The sequence below is a fragment of the Nanorana parkeri genome, unplaced genomic scaffold, assembly GCF_000935625.1.
Source record: "Nanorana parkeri isolate BGI_ZX_2015 unplaced genomic scaffold, ASM93562v1 scaffold2179, whole genome shotgun sequence".
Lineage (NCBI taxonomy): Eukaryota > Metazoa > Chordata > Amphibia > Anura > Dicroglossidae > Nanorana > Nanorana parkeri.
In genome coordinates, this window is record NW_017308447.1 from 93037 (window position 1) to 112886 (window position 19850).

Below are 19850 nucleotides of genomic sequence, written 5' to 3' on the forward strand. Positions count from 1 at the left end.
TTAGTCCATGTTGAACACCTGCAATAAGCTGTTAAGAGCATGAACCTCTGTGATTTTCTCCCATTCTTCTGGAATCTTGGCTGGTTTTGCATCATATTCTTCTGCAAATTGCTGATTAAACTGTAGGAATATGTATTTCCAGTAGTCTGAGCACTCAACGCTGGGATCGGGCTGAATGGTCCAGTCTGAATAATGTGTACGGTACTCTTTGTATGGGTGCCAGTTCCCTTCTGTGTCTGAATTCATAAAACTGTTGTTGGATACAACAAGAGTGGAACAGATGTCTGTTAACAAAGTTCTATCTTTGTGCCATCTATATTTTCCCAATCCTGTTGATCTGTGGATAGATGCGAAATGATCAGCATGTTTTCCACCTCCGGCTTCACAGGGGACTTTACAGAATGGACACTGCTTGCCACATCCAACCACCTTCCTGAGCAATTCATCCTGAGGCTTCAGTGTCACTTTGGAAAGGACAGACTCAATATCCAGAGATCCCAGTTTGGTTAAGATTTGTTTTTCTGTCTCTGTGAGGAAATGTTGAATGTCAGATGAAAATTGCTCCACTGAAACCGTGTTATGGAATGTGATAACGTTCATCTCCTTCTGTGATATTACCAGTTTGCTTTGTAACATCTCGCAAACTTTTTCTAAAAATGATGAGATCGTAGGCAGTTCTGTGCATGCTTTCTCTTTAAGTACACTTTGGATTTCCATCGTTATGGAGGAGACAATACTTTTGTATAAATCCTTTAATGTGGTTGAGCTCTTGTACTTTTTGGAGATGTAACTTAGTATCCACGATTCTGAAAATTTCTCATATGAACGAATATATTCTTTGTACTTCTGGAAAGACATTTCTTCCAACAACTGCTCCAGCATCTTACACTGAAAAAAGCTTCTGCTACTGAATATAATATTTTCAGAGCTGTTTAAGATGTCATCCACCATCTTTTCTCCGAGATGTTTGAAGACATAGTCGGTAATTGCTGGTTTGAGACAACGTTCACAGAATTGCCTGGCTCTGTGCTGGGTTTCACCTTTTTCTTGAAATATACTGAGAAATGTTGACAAGTATTGAGGTTTCAAACATTCCAGACAATGTATTGGGTCATTATTTTTGGTAAAGTTATCATGCAGTTGCTGAAATTTTTGAGCGGCATTTCCAAGAGTGATCAGTTTGATATCTAGCTCCAGATCTCTTGAAATGTGAAGATTGGTAGTACTTTCAAGCTGTTCATTGATCTTGTATAGTAATTCTTGGCAGTAAGTGTCATCGTAATCATCAGAAGAATCAACTTTTTCTTTAACATACTTGTCGCACATACCTGTTAGAGAGACAGCAAAGTTCTCTACTCTTTCAAATGTGTCACTGTGTAGGCCTAGTTGGTTCTTGACACGATTCCACCAAGTGTGATCAATATACTTCTCATCCATTTTAAAAGTTTGTTGACCATGGTCTTGTAGACTGTTTATGCCCTTTCATTTTTCATGTACGGCGGATCCTCTACTGCTCAGGTCATGTCTCAATTGCTGTAAAACTGCATGATCAATATTGCGTCTCTCTAATTTGTTTGTCTCCAGACCTCTCAATGTCTTCTCCCACATGGATTCAAATTCTTGTTGTACTTTATCAGGACTTAGCGTAGCTTTTTTCTTTCTATCGCTTTCTAAGAGACCACTGATTTTTTTTTCTATTACTTTTTGATATTGATTCTGGATTTCTGGATCTTAAACTTCCCTTTCTGGATAGAAACTGCCTTGCTAAATTTGTTTAGAGCATTTCTTTCAAGTTCTTGCCTTAGGAACTTTGCACTCATTCTGAAATCTTCCCTATAACGTTCTATCAGATGAACATTTCCAGACTTACTGTCAAAATATTTGTCTATCAAATCCAGCATTTTATTTTCCTCCTCAAATGCCAGTTGGTGAAGTTCTGTCTTGTTTTTTTCATGGTTTTGCATATCCAGACTCTCAGATGACTGATTTTTTATATTATTTTCAGTGCTGGTGACAAAGTTGTAGACTTTTTTTGAGAATTCCCATTCCCAAAGGGAAAACTGCATAGATAGCTTATTATAAGCTTCCGCTACCAGACAGTTCTTGAAACTAAAGATGAATTTTTCATGTTTTACACCTTTCCACAAGCTTTGTAACCATTCAATAAACTCATATATGGTACAAGGTGTGTTTTGGGTTTTCATGAATTCAAATAAAAACTTCTTTAGCTTTTGAACATTTTCACTGTAACCAGAGTTTACTGGAGCCATGGGAGGGACCCCCTGCCACAGACCAGGAATGTACCAGCTGTGTTTTTCCAAGTCATAGTCTATCACATCACTGAAAGATTTGATTCCCTCTTGCCTCTCCATTTTTGCAGCCACTCTGGTCATTTCATCCAACTGTTCTAGAAGTTTCTTCCGGTCTCTCATGTTCATTTCATGAGCAGACACATCACTGACATTCTGGTGCACAAACTGGCAGTTGGGTTTCTTTCCTACTTTCTTCATCCGAAGAAAAGCATGGACCACAATCTGTAAAATATCCTTCATTTCTGTGGTGTTCTCCATGGCCATATTGATAATGGTGATATCACTCAGCCCAACCACTAGTGTGGCCAGTTCATTGTCATGTTCATAGCTATCCTCCAAAGAGGCCAACTCTGGAGCTTTCAGCCCCTCAGTGTCAATCACCATAACGAATTTACAGCCTAGCTGTCTTTCAAAGTTGTTTTTCACTTTTAGGAGAGTCATGAATGCCCCTCTTGTACATCGTCCACTGGCCACTGGAAACTGCAGGCCAAACATGGTGTTGAGAAGGGTGGACTTCCCTGTACTCTGCACTCCCAGCACAGTCATTACTCTTATTTTACTTATATTACTTGTATCACTTTTACCTTTTAACTCGTCACTTTCACCTCGTGTCTTGTTACTTAACTCAGTCAAGACATCGGTTATCCACTTCATGGGGATGTTTGAGGCATCTCCATCTATGAGCTCCAATGGAAACCCATCCAAGAGAAGGTCAGCAGCAATTCCTGGAAGTTTTGTAAACTGTACTCTTTCTTCTGAAATCATTCCTTCTTGAAGCATGGAACATTCAGCCTCATAAAACTGCCCAAACTCACGGATGAAATGTTCAATCCCTAAAGAACTGTCAGATATTTTTTGGTCAACCAGCTTAAGTACCCCTGAATTTTTTGACTTGCTTTTCTCTTGGTAATCCACCTTTAAGGCAGTAAGATTCTTCCTAGCAATGGTATCCAGTTCTAATTTCATCCACTTCAAAAAATATTGTTTCTCCACCTGAGACAAATGAGTGATTGCAGTAACAAAGAGCATTATAGGATTGGGTAAATCATGCTCGTTTTGTTTTTTGTGCAGTGCTATACGTTTCTGTTCCAGTTCATTTTTATATTGTTGGGCATCTTTGTCACCTTGGTTTGTCATTCTGCAAAGTTCTTTCTCTACTTTGGACAATTGTTTCCACAGATCCCCTTGCAGTTTCAGCATTTCTTTTTTATACCCTTCCACGTCTCCTATTGCTGAGGTAATAACACATGCGCATGCTCTTGCTTTTTGACATCCAGGAAAGTCCTCGTCGACATCTATCTGGAGCCCATGTGTTTGCTTTTTCATATTCTGTAATGGCTGTTGTGTCTCTTTGCCTATGAAGCTTTCAAGGATGCGTTGTATCATTTTCACAAATGCAGCATCATTTAGTTTGTCACTTTTGACTAGGAATTGTTTTTTACCAACATTTAATGTTTTCATTAGATGTTTTAAATAGTTCTTGGTTTCTTGGTTAATCTCTTTGCCAGGTCCTGGGGTAATAAGGAAATACAATTCAGTGTCAGTGTTGCTACAGGTAGACAACAGTCTGAATTGTGTCTCACAAATGCTCTCAACAAATATGAAGACAGCTGATGACACTCGTGTCAGAAACATGAACTGGTCCCAGTTGGTCTCCAGGTCTCCTCGTAGGTTGGCCACTGAGATGGGTTCTTGAAAAACGTCAGAACTACCACAGGGAAAATACCAGCACATTTCCACCAGTCCATCAGATATTTTCCTCTTAATGTTCCCCCCTTCCATTTCATGGGAGATGAAGAAGTTGTGCTGTTGTTGGGCTGGATTAAGAATCTGGTTCAGAATTTTAGATTTGGATCATTTATTTTCCCCCAGTCTCACAAAAGAGAAATTGGGCATTGGGATATTCACCACATTTTCCTCTCTGAATCCTTTACTGTCCAATAATGAGTGGGGTCTCCACTTCTTTACAATGCCCCTCATTGCCCACAGCAAGAGGGTGTGGTGTGACCCATCACTAGCTGGGGGGAGCAGCAGAGGGACAGCAAACTGACACATAGACATTTTGGTTACAATCTCCTGTTGTAGAAAACTATCTGAACAGTGCAGGAGGACACACAGGACATCCAATGGATGGATAGTGTTTGTGGTATCATGCTCAACTGTATGTACATTATATATATCATCATCATCATCATCATCAATGTCACCATCATCATCTAATTCTTGACTAGTTGGATCTCTTTTGAGCTGGGTGTTTCGTGAGGACATGTTTAAAGCCATGATGTTTCTCAAGAAGTGCCATGGAATTTCTGTAATATTGTGGAGTTCTATTTCTTCTAGATTTTCCAATCCAATGCTTAGGAAGTCACTTTAGAAGTCAAATGATCTTTCATATCCAGCTGTTCTACAAGTTCCTGAAATGCATTTTTCTTCTTGTCTGTAAATAAATTTAAAAAAAATCAGCAAAGTTCCACAAAATAGCATGCTCTGAATTCAGTCTTATAAATACTATCACTGAACCTAAGAAAAGGTATTAAAATAGATATAGTTATTAAGCCTCATCTATGAAAGTGTCTTCTAATGTAGAACTTTATAATATAAGGCTTATACAAATTTTAACTAGAGGCACTTTGTTTTCCACTGCACGGAATTCACCATCATATATAGTAAATTAGAAACACAGCAGGGATGGTGGAACTGGGAACCCTTCATAATCGCCCTGGCAAAGAATCGACCCAGGAAATGAGCAATCCAATAGAGGCCCCAGGAGATCTAAGAAACTGTCACATTGTTTTGCTGTTTAGGATCTATCAAACAAAAATGTTCCAAACATGCCCTGGAAATATTGAAAAAGTGTTCCTCCACTGGTTCTTTTTGCTGTCTGTGACCTTGGTGGGAATACTCCTTAAAGAGAATGTATAGTCAAAACCTTTTATTTTTTCATTGAGTAGAGAAGAATTGAAAACCCCTGTTCTGTTTTTATTGCCCTGTGTCCCTGTTAAGAAGGTTCTCTTTTTGTCCTACTGACAATTGTCGTCAGTGAGATAAGAAGTTTTACATGTGTCCCCATATCAGCTAGTGAGTGGGACTCTTCCAATGCAGACAACTTTGGGGATGGCAACTATCTTAGAGGTGAATTCCCCTCACTTTGTAGAGATTTCCTTTTTAATTCCTGTTGCATCTTCGGGACAGGAAATAAACGAAAATGTCCGAAATGAAACACAGAGTGGAAAAAAAACAACTGACTGGGGTTTAAAAAAAAAAGTTGCTTTGCATAAACTTTAAGAGATCAGCCATTTTGCCTTTTGTATGACTAGGGGCTAGGTTAGTCTTCTAAAGATGTGAAACCTCCATGTACTGCTATAGGCAAACCATTAAGGGGTGGTGAATTATCAACGTTTGGAGGCTGAGGTACAATTATTTACATAAGATAGAAAATGCAAGTGTTTTTAGCAAAATACTGATGTTATTAAAGTGCCGATTTTGTATTTTTTGTCACAATTTAGAAAAAGCAGTTAAGAATTTTGGTTGTATGGCACATGCCCTAAAAAAAACAACGTACGCACATGGCTTGCTATTGTTAAATCACATTTACTCTGTTTCATTCATGTGCAGGTAAAAGGGGTGAAAAAGCTGAACTGGTTAAATTATATGTTGCTGTTATGTTGTGTAGCAATCTCACAAGGGATTAACCCCTTCATGACTGAGGCCCTTTTTTCAATTTTTGCACCCATGTTATATTCCACATTTTAGGCCTGAAAATGACGTAAATGTATCAACAACTGATCTCCTCCTTTAATTCCAAATGATCTATGACGTTATATAAATGGATTAAAAAAGCAAAAAACATATGTATCGTGATCCTTATTAAACACGTGTATAATATTGCGCTATTATGTTGTGCTCAGTTTTGTAAACCAACTAAAAAACTCTACAAATAAAAAGTGAGTGTCAGCATCGTACCGCTACAGCGTTGCCAATTGTATTTGGGTGATAAACTATAGTGCTGTATTGATGAATCTCGTGCAGCGGTCTGTGAAACCCTTATGTGCTAAAATGCTTGATTCCACTCTGTAACTTACATCTAGTGGTTTAACTACATACAAGCACTTGCATCCATAACGCTTTGTTATCCTTAGTGAATGTGACTACAAAAATGAATGTGATCAAGTGTTACATCCAAATGCTCCTTTCAAACATGTAAATTCTCAAAACATATGAATATATAAACATCAGGTGTATATTGCAAATTGGGAAGCCTTTCCCAGGATGACGTGACACGATGTCAACACAAATAAATCTATTAACCGAGTGATCCTCTATTGAACCCGGCAGTGATTTTTTGAAAAGAAAGGGGGTAATTTTACTTCCCTTGTTTCAGAAGCATCGCATGAAAAAAAGGTTCTATTAGATTGTGTCCACAGTGTCCACCAACTAGAGTCCAAACGATCTTTCCTGTTATAAAAAATTGTCCTCTTCCACAGACGGGCTGGCACTCAGTCTATTCTGACTCCGATCGTTGTGATAGCAATATATCTCTTGCTGAGACCTCTATGCCTGGCCTGTATAAGCAGATATACACACTGCGGACAATCCTTGTCAGATAGCTGAACTCGTCAATACCGATTCATTCAAAAGAGGTGTTTATTCTTAACATCAGGATTACAGCAGATGATAGGAACAGCAGTTGAATGGTTATAGTATTGTGCGGTCAGAAAATGATGCCTTGTCTATCATACTGCGCAGAGTATATGTGTCCTAGTTACATGTGGCCTGTAGCTGTGGCCATGACACAGGAAGTACTGCACTCAGGAAGAAGGGAGGGGCATACATACAAAGTGAAATACATCGTAGACATCACAAAGAATCACAGAAAAACATGTACATTACAACAAAAGGCCACTAGATGGCAGCATAGAATAAAACATAGATTTAGCTATGAGAAAATATATAGGCAAACACACTATATAAACTCTAATCTATTAATGATGCTAATAACATATTCTATACCCCATTGGGGCAGCACACAGTCCCCTCCGGTTAACTCTCTCCACGCCGTTTGGATAGCGGACTCCACCCAACGGTGCCCCAAAGGGAAAGTTTAAAAAGGAAAAAAAGAGATTGATTTTTTTACCATAAATTCCGGTGAGAGACTAAAGAAGAACACCCTTTTGAAAAAGTCCATAGGCGAAATGCGTCAAGGGAGTTACTGGCTTTGATCTCTTACCGCTGAGGATTTTTATCATTCAATGTGTTTTGAACTTTGCGATCCTGTAAGTGCATTTCCATATACTTTTTGGAATAAATATTTTAAATACTGCACTCAGGAGGCTTTGCTTTCTTTTTTCTCTTTTTTTCCTTTTTAAACTTTCCCTTTGGGACACCATTGGGTGGACTCCGCTATCCAAACGGCGTGGAGAGAGTTAACCGGAGGGGACTGAGTGAGCGGTGCACAGCCAGCCCGTCTGTGGAAGAGGACGATCATTATAACAGGAAAGATCGTTTGGACTCTAGTTGGTGGACACTGTGGACACAATCTAATAGAACCTTTTTTTCATGCGATGCTTCTGAAACAAGGGAAGTAAAATTACCCCCTTTCTTTTCAAAAAATCACTGCCGGGTTCAATAGAGGATCACTCGGTTAAGGCCTTGTTCACGCCAAGCGCGGAGCAGGTGCAGATGAGATCAGTTGCAGACCGGATCAAAACTGCATCCAATGTATTCCAATAGTATTTTTTGCTCCAGTTCACATCGCAGTGTTCCGTTCCAGAGCAGGTCCAGAGCAGTTGAAAAAACTGCAGCAGCCCCTATTTTACCTGCTCTGGACCTGCTCTGGACCTGCTCTGGAACACGTGCAAACGCATCAAAAACGCATCAAAAACACATCAAAAAACGCCTGGAACGCACTGAAAGCCCATTTTAAACTAAAAAAAAATATATATATTTTTTTTTTACAAAAACGGCCCAGAACGCATCAAAAACGCTGCAAAAAAATGCGGCAAAAACGCGGCACAACCCACTGCACTGCGTGTGCAGAAACTCATGCAGATCTGCTCTGCATTTGGTGTGAACAAGGCCTAATAGATTTATTTGTGTTGACATCGTGTCATGTTATCCTGGGCAAGGCTTCCCAATTTGCAATATACACCTGATGTTTATGTATTCATGATAAGTTTTGATAATTTACATGTTTGAAAGGAGCATTTGGATGTAACTCTTGATCACATTTATTTTTGTAGTCACATTCACTAAGGATAACAAAGCGTTATGGATGCAAGTGCTTGTATGTAGTTAAAGTAATATTAAAGGCAAATTTATTTTTCCCCTCCCCCCCATGTAAATGTTAGCACTTACCTTAAATGATGTCTCTTATTCTGGTCTTCATCTTCTTTCCCCATGTTTTCATGTGTCCCTCCAGCGGTGCGGCGTCTCTCCGATCCAGCGCTGACTGCTCTGTCGCTCCGATCCAGCGGTGTCTGCAGGCGGGTGCACGCGTCCATAGACTTACCTTGCGTCTCTGCTCGTCTCCCGGCCGAGAATCGGGACTGCGCATGCGCCCGCCCCAAGATCCTTTGCGGCCGTACGAGCAGTTCCTGATTCTCGGCGCGGGAGCGAGCAGGGATAACGAGGTAAGTTTAAAACTAGTTCAAGCGTTTTTTTGTTTTTTTTTTAAACTTCTTGCCTATATCTACTGCTTGCTAGCACTAGATATAACAAACCGCAGGGTTTAGAACCCCTTTAAACCACTAGATGTAGGTTACAGAGTGGAATCAAGCATTTTAGCACATAAGGGTTTCACAGACCGCTACACGAGATTCATCAATACAGCACTATACTTTATCACCCAAATACAATTGGCAACGCTGTAGCGGTACGATGCTGACACTCACTTTTTATTTGTAGAGTTTTTTAGTTGGTTTACAAAACTGAGCACAACATAATAGCGCAATATTATACACGTGTTTAATAAGGATCACAACACATTTGTTTTTTGCTTTTTTTAATCCATTTATATAGCGTCATAGATCATTTGGATTTAAAGGAGGAGATCAGTTGTTGATACAACATTAATCCCTTGTGAGATTGCTACACAGGACCTAGCGCAACATAACAGCAACATTTCATTCACTACCACACATTATTGCAGCTGGTTCACTTTCACTGAGTGATTACTCCTAGCGCAGCGGCTTGTTGTTTTTCATTTAGTTAAATTAATCTTGTAAAATGATAACGTCCTGTGATCTCGGCCTCTGCTAACTGTTATCGGTTAGCATTGCTTCAAGCTATCTCTGTGGCCTACAAAACACCTCTCCCTATGTTATGGAGAAGAGAAGAGAGGGAGGCATTCCGTACTTCTGAAACACTTCCAGTCCTAAGGTGACAATGCTGCTCTTCTATAGATACAGTATGGTGAATGTGTTACTGGAAGGATCACCAGGTGATAAAAAAGAAAAACATCCTATAAAAAAAAATAAGTGGAGCCACCACATCTAAGGACTGGTAACCTGCAATATAATAATTTTTGGTTTTGGTTTTAGAAACACTTTAGGAATTGACTTAACATCTTGAAGGAAGAGAGGCAAGCGGGACAACGCAGGGAACCTAACAATCATTTTCTCCAGGTGGTCCAGAAATTTTTTCGAAGCTGACTCTCCCTTCTGAATTATAATTTCTATCATCTTCTCACTTTTAAAGGGGCAATCCTCATCATAGAGCTTGAAGAATTCCTCCAAGCATAGAAGGTCGAGTGAGTCTAGCACAACAAACAAGCCATGCACATTCTTTTCAAATATTTCTATAAATGTATCTTTCAGACGCCTTAAAGTCTGCGAGGCTTCCTCAGTAGAAGACATGTTGTCCTGTTTTTAAAGCCTGTAAGTAAAGAAGAACAAATAACATTGCAATAAATATTTTGTAAAACATTAAATATATTATTTACCCAAAAAATATAGGTTACTGTGTTTGGGTTATAGTAAAACAAAATAAAAAAAAAGACAAAGGCCAATTCACAAGTTCTCCTCTAAGAAAAACAGCCCAGCCAATCGATTCTTTCCCTGAGCTTCTTCGCTGCTTCGTTCCACCATCAGAGCTCAGAGTCCAAACTTTTATAAGCTCTATGTTGGATGGTGCTGAAGCTTACACAGGGTTAACGCCTTCCTCCTCCTTATCAGTTGACAGTGTTCGGGCCTGGGGGATGGCACACAGGTAAGTGCACTGCATCCTGGGGGTGCTCACATGCTCTTCCGTACTCATAAACATTGAGGGCTTTTTTATTATTCTATCTTTTTTTTTTTGTTCAATAAATTTTTTATTGGTATATAAGAATACAAAAAGCAAAGCAGGTACATCCATTACAGGTGTTGTTGTTTCTCGGAGTATAGACAATCAGTGATGTTAGCACATAGTATTTAATACGTTAGCTCTACAGAGCCGCTATATCCATTGCAGCGTGCACAGATTATTCTATCTGTTAACAACTTTCAGGAATCCGGTTGTCCGAGATACCGTGCACGGGTGTCCCCACACTGCATTCAGTATCTCTACGGGAGGACCAAATGAGTGACACCAAAAATGATTTTTTTTCTAACCTTTTCCAATTTTTTTTTTAAATATTTTATTTTTTACATTTTGTATAAACTATATTTTTTTATATTTCATTTTTATTTATTTGTATTAAATATTTTTATTTTTTACTTTACTTTTTGGGGCTTCGGGGGAAATATTGGGGATCTAAACAGACCCCTGATATTTCCCTTTTAAAATAGAAAAAAAGATTGAGGACACAAAGTCCTCAATCTCTTTTTCTGTGTCCCCTGTTATCAATAAACAGGAATCCTCTATACTGAGTGTTCCTGATTAGGGATGCACAGATACTCTTCTAGTACCAGTGCAGATACTTGGCATTTTCATGAGAAGTACCAGGGTTGCAGCGGTTGCAGCTGGGACCTGGCTCTGGCACTCCACCACTGTCCTGAAATCATTAGTCTGTATTGTTTTAGAAAAACTGTCACATGACAATAAACAATAATGTACCAGTACTCGTACTCGCAAAACTGGTATTGGTGCATCCCTTTATTTATATTTATAAAACACAAAATCGTACATTATAACAGAGATGTACAAATCCCGGGAGCTCCGTGTGCTCCTTACAAATGACAGCGACCGCCTAACTTTTTAATTTTTCTCTAGTCTAGTCTTGGAGCTCAAAAGTATCGGTACATGTACTTGTACCGAGCACGGTACTTGGTATCTGTGCAACCCTATTCCTGATCATTCATAACATGAGGACAGAGTATGTTTACTATAACCACAATCATGAATGGACAGGAGTGGATATAGATCACTTGCCATTCATTCATAATTGGGGATATACTGCAGTAACCATACTCTGACCTCAATTATTTACAAACACTCAGCGATCACCGACTGCTTGTACTCCAACCTGACAGCTGTCACAGGAGGCTGATGTACTCGGTCTAGAAAAAATGGTATCGGTCGATCACTACTCCCATCCATGATCGCACCGAGCTACAGACATGTATTAATATGGATGGGAGGCAGAATTCATTGACTACAAGTGCGGTGCATAGGTAGCCATCTGAGGGCGCAGGGGGTGCAAAAATGCTCCTTCGCCTGTGTAGCCAAAAATCCTTGCACCGGCCCTGCAAAGACATGCTGGAAGGTAAAATTTGGCTCCAGTCTAAATTGGCCCTTGTATGTATGCATGTGAGATAGAGACCATAGATTGTAAGCTCCTTGAGGGCCAGGACTGATGTATATGCACACTTTGTAAAAGCGCTGCGTAAATTGTCGGCGCTATATAAATACCTGTAATCAATCAAAAAATAAAGGTTCTCTTTTTTGCATTCTCCAATACAATTCTGTTTATGAGGACCGGACTATAAATTGCACTCAGTTGTATGAGTTTTGTTTGAGTAATTGGAGATATCTTGTTTGGCATCAAGTTGTTTTTTTTTCCCCCCAAGAGAAATGATTTATTTATTTTCTACAAGATCAACTTACAGCGCATTATCAAATTTATTTGGCACAAAGTTTAACTCTTTCTACAATTTTTGGAATCCTGTATCTGGGAGCTGGTGGCCGAAGGCAGAGACACAAGACATAGGTGGGTCTTTTCCTAGCGATGCAACCATTGTTATTATCTTATACAGAATAGTCAAACAAACCGCTCACCTTTCATTGAGGACCGCTGTGTTCTTCATGAGTTTACCTGGAGAGGAACGTTGAAGACGTTTTGTGCAAGAGAAGGAAAACATGACTACAGATTTTTTTTTTCTCTTGTTCTGTGAATAAATAAGCTTCCTAAGTGCAGTTCTTCTTTCTCCTCCGCTTCCGCTTTCACATGCTGATTTGACAATTATTTTCTCTTTCTAGGGTTTCCGTACTATACTGAATATCAGTTATTGGTAATACCGTGTTGTTCTCATGCAGTGCAATCTACATCATCTAAACTTTAATGGGGGTCATTTATAAGGGGAAGTATCAATCTGCGCTATATTCCACACATCAGCCTGCATTTTACCGCCCAATCATAAAATGCAGGGAGTGGGGTAGAGCCTGCACTACTGCTAAACACAGCAAGGAGAGCCCCATGATTGGAGGTGGAGATGGTCAAGAAAGTTTGAAAGGATACATGGCTTGGCTCCCCTCCCCTTATTTTTCTGTTCAAACTCCCGGCCATTTGATAGTGCTCTACCAGCTTCAAACTCCCAAAGCTGGTGGAGGGATAAACGCATCAATAAAGCACATTGCTGTGAACTATAACTGTTCAATGTTTTTTTGTTTTTTATGCAGCAACAGTCATGGTTCACCAATCCCTTGGCTTTTTAAATTGGTCCCAATGCAAAGGTTCTTAAAAGCAGCAAAGAGAATACATCACTAGCATGCATTTGTAGTAATCTTATAATAGTGCAGCCTTACCCCTCAGGGGTTACCTAATATTTTATTATGAGTGTCAATGTTAGGATCCAGAGTACTGTTAGGATCCAGAGCGCCTCCAGGTGGCGCTGGAGCTAGCCCTGCAGTTCCAGTGCTCACCTGCGGGTGTCTCCCAGCACTTACCCTCCCAGGAAGCACCAGGTGATGGCTATTTAAACCCTCCCTGCAGTCAGGACGATGGCTCAGTATTGTTTCCTGATTGTCCTGAAACTTGAACCCTGATTGTTTCTTGTGAATCCTGAGTCCCCAGTTCTGTCGCCATTTCCGGTAAACCCTGCTTTCCGTCCAGAGTCCTGTTACCAGTCCTGAACCCTGTTTGTGTCCTGAGCCCGGTTACCCATTTGCAGTCCTAGATACCGCCTGTTGCCATTACCTGCCTTTCCTCCTGTTGCCATTACCTGCTTGTCCTCATGTTGCCATTACCTTCTTGTAGTCTTGTTGATGTTACTTATTTATGTTTGCTTTTTGGTGTTGTTTAGTGTTGCTGCTTATTAAACCGTATATAATACATTCTGCCCTGTCCGGTGCGGTCATAAGTGTTTGGTCTGCCTGTGTGGGTACTTGCGCAGGTGTGGGGTCACCTGTGCCGGTATCCCTGACAGTCAATCTGTGAGGATGTCCTATCTCCTGCCTGAGCTCAGTGCTGATAACAGATACTTATAATACCATCACAAAGAATGAAAACGAAAGGCTTTGTCAACTGAGTTTTATCCGGTAGCCTGGATAGAGAACCAGTTATCAGCCCTGTGCTGCATTGTCTAAGATTAAAGCTGCAAATACAATAGAGGTTCTTGTAATCCTGGTATTTAATCCACCTCCATTCAGCTACCCCAAAGTGAAAGGTTGCCATGTTTAGGAAGAGAATGGGTGCACAATGCCAAAAGCAGAACATATAAAGTCCAATGAATGGACCACACCCATTCCTGCATGGGGAGAGATCACCATACCAATGACCCCTAAGGATCCGTTGAATTTCATCAGTACAGTACACATTTTGTTCAGGATTACCAAGCCCTGATAAAGGGGGGCCCTCTGAACCACCGACACATATTGGCTCTCTATCATATGAGTCTAAAATTAAATCTGGACTTTATATGATCTGCTTTTGGGCTTTCCTCTTGTCACATCAACTCCCTACCAAAGAGTTGAACTTTGGCCATCACCCCTGGGAGAGCTTCCTAAGGAGAATCCTTCCCTTTACATGGCTTAAGACCTGACTTAGAACACCAAACTGCTTTAAGAGATCCAAGACCCCACACCTTTCTTCTACTTCCTGAGGTTTAGGAGGAGCACTCAGAGTGACATTCATCGTAGCAGACTCACCCTGCTGCAATGCCGTAACAAGACTAGTGGGTTGATATAGAAGGATTTCTGATGTCTTCTGTATCAGATGACCTTGGCCTGGGTTCAGCTATCAGCAAAAGAGGGGAAATGTATTAGAGTGTAACAGTCCTGTAAAGGAATACGAATACAGCATTGTATACCTCCCAACTGACCCCCCATTTGGAACTAAATCCCTCTGTCCTTCTCTTCCTATCAGCTGTACCTCTATTTGGTCTGATCTATAGACCTCAATTTAAATTGTTCTAAATGTACTATATGTACATTGCACATGCTACTATCAGCCCGCTATGTGATAGCAATAAAGTTAACTGTAAAAAAAAAAAATTAAAGCCCCCATGTATACGCAAATATAATTCTAAGGGCATTTTTCACGGTTAACTCAAACTGATGACCTGTAAAGGTTCTAAAGCTTCACCTATGGACAACTTGGGGTACCCTTATTTCTTGCTATTTCACGGGCACACGTGATTTTGAGGCTTGACATGTTTGGCATCTATCTACTTGGTGCAACCTCATCTTCCATGGTTTACCTATTGTACCAAAAATTGGGTAATATATTGTGTTTGTAGGCACTAAATTAATTTGAATGCATTTTAATTGGAAATTTGGGTTTGATAAACTGTTGCAGTAATATCGTGTGACATACAAATTTGGAGCTGCCACCCCATTTATTCTCCATGGTCTCTGCTTTCAGGAAATATATAATTTTAGGGGTCAATTTAATCAATTTAAAAAGTTCTCACTCTAAGATGGCAGAAATAGAACGCATGGAAAACCTAACAGAAATTATTTCTTGCAATTTGGAGAAGGTGCCAACAATTTTGTCCAGTCCATTTTGGTGTTTTGCGTGGAATGTGTCAGGTTTGGCAATTTTTTCTCCTCGTTTTTTGTGTCATACCAATACAAACAAAAGAAATAAACATGAGAATGCCGAAACATTTGTAATTGCAACAATTTTCTGGGTGAAGTGGTGCATTATCTGACAGAAATGCCGGGGTGCCAATATTTTTGGCCATATCTGTCTCAATAACCATATCGTCTAAAAACATATACCTATGGGATTATACTCTATAATATCTGATTTGATTTTTTCAAGATATAATTTGAAATGTTTTATATTATATGATTAAATTGTAAACTTTCTCTAATGCCTAATCTATATTCTTTGTTATTGAAAATATAAAACTTAGTAAAGAATTAAAAAACAAAAACAAAAAAACAAGTTCTTGCCAGCTTAACCAATAATTTTTTGAGTAATTTGTCATGGTTGTCGTAACCGGGGGGTCCATCAGAGGGGAACCCTTTGCCTCCATACTTTGTATTATAATGTGTCAGATATCTATGAAAAGTTTATATTTAACTACCAGAAGGGTTATTCTACACTGAAACCGTCATCTTCCTCCTAAGTATCTTGTTTGCTGTTTGTAAAAACCAGTCTAAAGGAAAACTAATGGTGTAAAAAGACAATTCTGGGTTTAACCAATCATTTTCAGCATATAGATTCTTAATGGTCCACAAATCTGGGGGGCGTGGCAGGGGTGTGCCCATTGTCTATATATAACTGGAGGTGTGGCAGGGGTGTGTCCATTGTCTATATATAACTGGGGGTGTGGCAGGGGTGTGTCCATTGCCTATATATAACTGGTGGTGTGGCAGGGGTGTGTCCATTGTCCATATATAACTGGTGGTGTGGCAGGGGTGTGTCCATTGTCTATATAAAACTGGGGGCGTGGCAGGGGTGTGCCCATTGTCTATATATAACTGGGGTCATGACAGGGTGGTGTCCATTGTCTATATATAACTGGGGGCATGACAGGGTGGTGTCCATTGTCTATATATAACTGGGGGCATGACAGGGTGGCGTCCATTGCCTATATATAACTGGGGGCATGACAGGGTGGTGTCCATTGTCTATATATAACTGGGGGCATGACAGGGTGGCGTCCATTGTCTATATATAACTGGGGGCATGGCAGGGGTATGTCCATTGTCTATATATAACTGGGGGCATGACAGGGTGGCATCCATTGTCTATATATAACTGGGGGCATGGTAGGAGGTGTGTTCATTGCCTATATAACTGGGGGGAGAGTTGGGTATTGCCTAAATACATTGTGCTGGAAGGTGTCCCTCTTTCTCATCTCAGAAAGCTGGGAGGTCTGAATCCTAAACCTTCCGCAATCCAAATTTAAAAATAGGTTTTGTCTTTAGATATCCTTCAAATTGCAACTCAAACCAAAACTATTTTCTAGGGCAGGCCTTCTTAAACTTTCTCCACTCGTGACCCCTTTTTGGCCGAGGACATTTTTAAGGGACCCCAGCGTCGATGGACTCAAGAGGGATTAGAGCACATGTCAAAAAACATTTTGGGTTGTCAGCAGGACAGGAATAGATAGAAAATCCTTCAATGGGGACACTAGTTCTGGTGACTGCTGACCACCAGGGATCTCACTCACATTCGAGGGATTTCCTCTCACTTCCTGTGGTGGCTATTAGACAGGAACTTAAGGAAAATCTACCCAATGGGACGCAGATGGCAAAGAAAGCTGTTCTGTCCAAGTCTTAAATGGGTTTGGTTGAAAGAAGAACTTCACTCAGCAAATGGCCATACCACATACCCCCGCTGTTACTTTAGAAAATCTGCAAACTCTTCCTGTAAAATTAAATTCTTCATTATTCCTTCAGGAAATGGGTTTTTGAATTTTGTTCCTAAAGAGGCCATTTCTCCCCAGCACTCCAAAAGCTCATCAGGACCAAACTGAGAAATTCCTAGATTCCATGATGCAATGCAATTTGCAGTGCTTTTCAGAGTCACTGCTGGCAGGGAGGAGCAGTTGCTGCTGGCAGGGAGGAGCAGGGTGAGCTGAAATGCTGCGTCACTGCTGGCAGGGAGGAGCAGGGTGAGCTGAAATGCTGCGTCACTGCTGGCAGGGAGGAGCAGGGTGAGCTGAAATGCTGCGTCACTGCTGGCAGGGTGGAGCAGGGTGAGCTGAAATGCTGCGTCACTGCTGGCAGGGAGGATCAGGGTGAGCTGAAATGCTGCGTCACTGCTGGCAGGGAGGAGCAGGGTGAGTTGAAATGCTGCGTCACTGCTGGCAGGGAGGAGCAGGGTGAGGTGAAATGCTGCGTCACTGCTGGCAGGGAGGAGCAGGGTGAGTTGAAATGCTGCGTCACTGCTGGCAGGGAGGAGCAGGGTGAGGTGAAATGCTGCGTCACTGCTGGCAGGGAGGAGCAGGGTGAGCTGAGCTGCTGTGTTGCTGCTGGCAGGGAGGAGCAGGGTGAGCTGAGCTGCTGCTGAGCTGCTGGCAAGCAGGAGCAGGGTGAGCTGAGCTGCTGTGTTGCTGCTGTGAGGGAGGAAGCCGGGTGAGCTGAGCTACTGAGTCACTGCTGGGTGAAGGGAGCAGACAAAGCTGAGCTACTGAGTCACTGCTGGGTGAAGGGAGCAGACAAAGCTGAGCTACTGAGTCACTGCTGGGTGAAGGGAGCAGACAAAGCTGAGCTACTGAGTCACTGCTGGGTGAAGGGAGCAGACAAAGCTGAGCTACTGAGTCACTGCTGGGGGAAGGGAGCAGACAAAGCTGAGCTCATGAGTCACTGCTGGGTGAAGGGAGCAGACAAAGCTGAGCTACTGAGTCACTGCTGGGTGAAGGGAGCAGACAAAGCTGAGCTACTGAGTCACTGGTGGGTGAAGGGAGCAGACAAAGCTGAGCTGCTGAGTCATTGCTGGGAGGGGAAGTCAGGAGTCAAAGTTTGCAGGAGATAATTTATTTTGGATATTGGGAACTGTCATGTAAGACTGCTAATTACGGATGCACCGATACAAGTATTTTGGTATGGAGTAGGAGTACCCAAAGAAAATTTCGGTATGCGCCGATACCGAGTACCGAAAGTCTCGTTCAGGAAGCCAGGCGGCGTGTAAAGACTGGCCAATCAGGAAGCCGGGCGCCGTGTAATGACGCGGCGCCCGGTTTTCCTGATTGGCCGGAAACCCGGCTCCATGCTCCCTCGTCATGAGGTGACGAGAGTGCATGAAGCCGGTTTCCCAGCCAATCAGAAAGCCATGCGCCGCGTCATTACACGGTACGCTGCTTCCTGATTGGCCAGCTTCCCGACCAATCAGGAAGCCGGGCAGCGAGTCATTACACGCTGCCCAGCTTGCTGATACCGGAAGTATTGGGCTAGGCATCGGAGCATTTGGGCGAGTACGAGCACTCGCCCAAATATTCGGCATCGGCACTGATACTAGTATCGGCATTGGTGCATCCCTACTGCTAATAGGTTTTGGGTTTTTTATAGAACATACAATAAATAAGCCAAGATGTGAGTTAGCAGTATTGTTTTGGAAGGGAACAAGGAATATTTGCTATTCATCCTCAAAGGTCACAGCAGAAGCACTGAAGTCAGTTCTAGGCAGTTTCTCAACAGCTCAGCTCCACCTGTCCCCCCTCCCAATGCTCCCGCTCCGTTTTTACATACATACAGTACTTACATAAGCTTAGTCACTGCTGGGAGGGGGAAGAGCAAGGTGAGCTGAGCTGCTTTGAATCACTGCTGGCAGGGGGTAACTGAGGAGTTGAATCACGGCTGAGAGGGGGAACTGGCCTGTCGAATCATTGCCGCGAGAGGGAGAATGGGGAGCTGAGCTGTTGAGCCATGGTTGGACGGGAGGAACTGAGATGCTTAGAGAGCAACTTAAATGACTTCGGTGCTTCGGCTGTGAAATTCCCCAAGAACACTGGTCAAGCTGTTTTAGTGATTAATAAGCTCCCCCCAGACCTTGTAAAGAATATAAGCTGGTGTATGACACATTTGAAAGGAAGTAGAAAGCTTTTATTTCATGTTTCCATTCTTACAGATGAGTCAAATGTAAAAAAATTAAACAAGAAGCCCCCGAGCCCATAAACATCTGCCCCTGTAGACCGTGGATTAAGGTGCTTTTCCATAAAACTCATAACTAGCATCTATCTATCCTCAAAATGATTGGATTTGTTGTTTTCAGACACCAGCATAGAAGAATAGTAGGGGTGAAAAACATACTTTTGGATTTAATCATTTTTGATGCATAATGAATGCCCCACGTAGCTGGGGGAATGGCAGGGGTGGGTGTGTGTTGTCCCTTCTTGTGGTCTCGGAAGGTTGGGAGGTGTGACAACACCAGCCTGGTCTTCACTGCTGAAGTATTTGCAGTAGTGCAGTTGGTTTTGATTGAGTGGTACGCATTTTAGAGTACTGATA

The 19850-nt window shown here is 41.6% G+C and overlaps 1 protein-coding gene across 1 annotated transcript; it reads right to left on the reverse strand.

Annotated features, from left to right (window-relative positions):
- LOC108800959 (up-regulator of cell proliferation-like) lies at window positions 1-10165 on the reverse strand. Its single transcript, XM_018572938.1, is given in 3 exon segments — window positions 1-1724; window positions 1727-4680; window positions 9915-10165. Coding segments are annotated over 3 exon segments (4929 nt in total).
- Between the last annotated feature and the right edge of the window lie 9685 nt (window positions 10166-19850).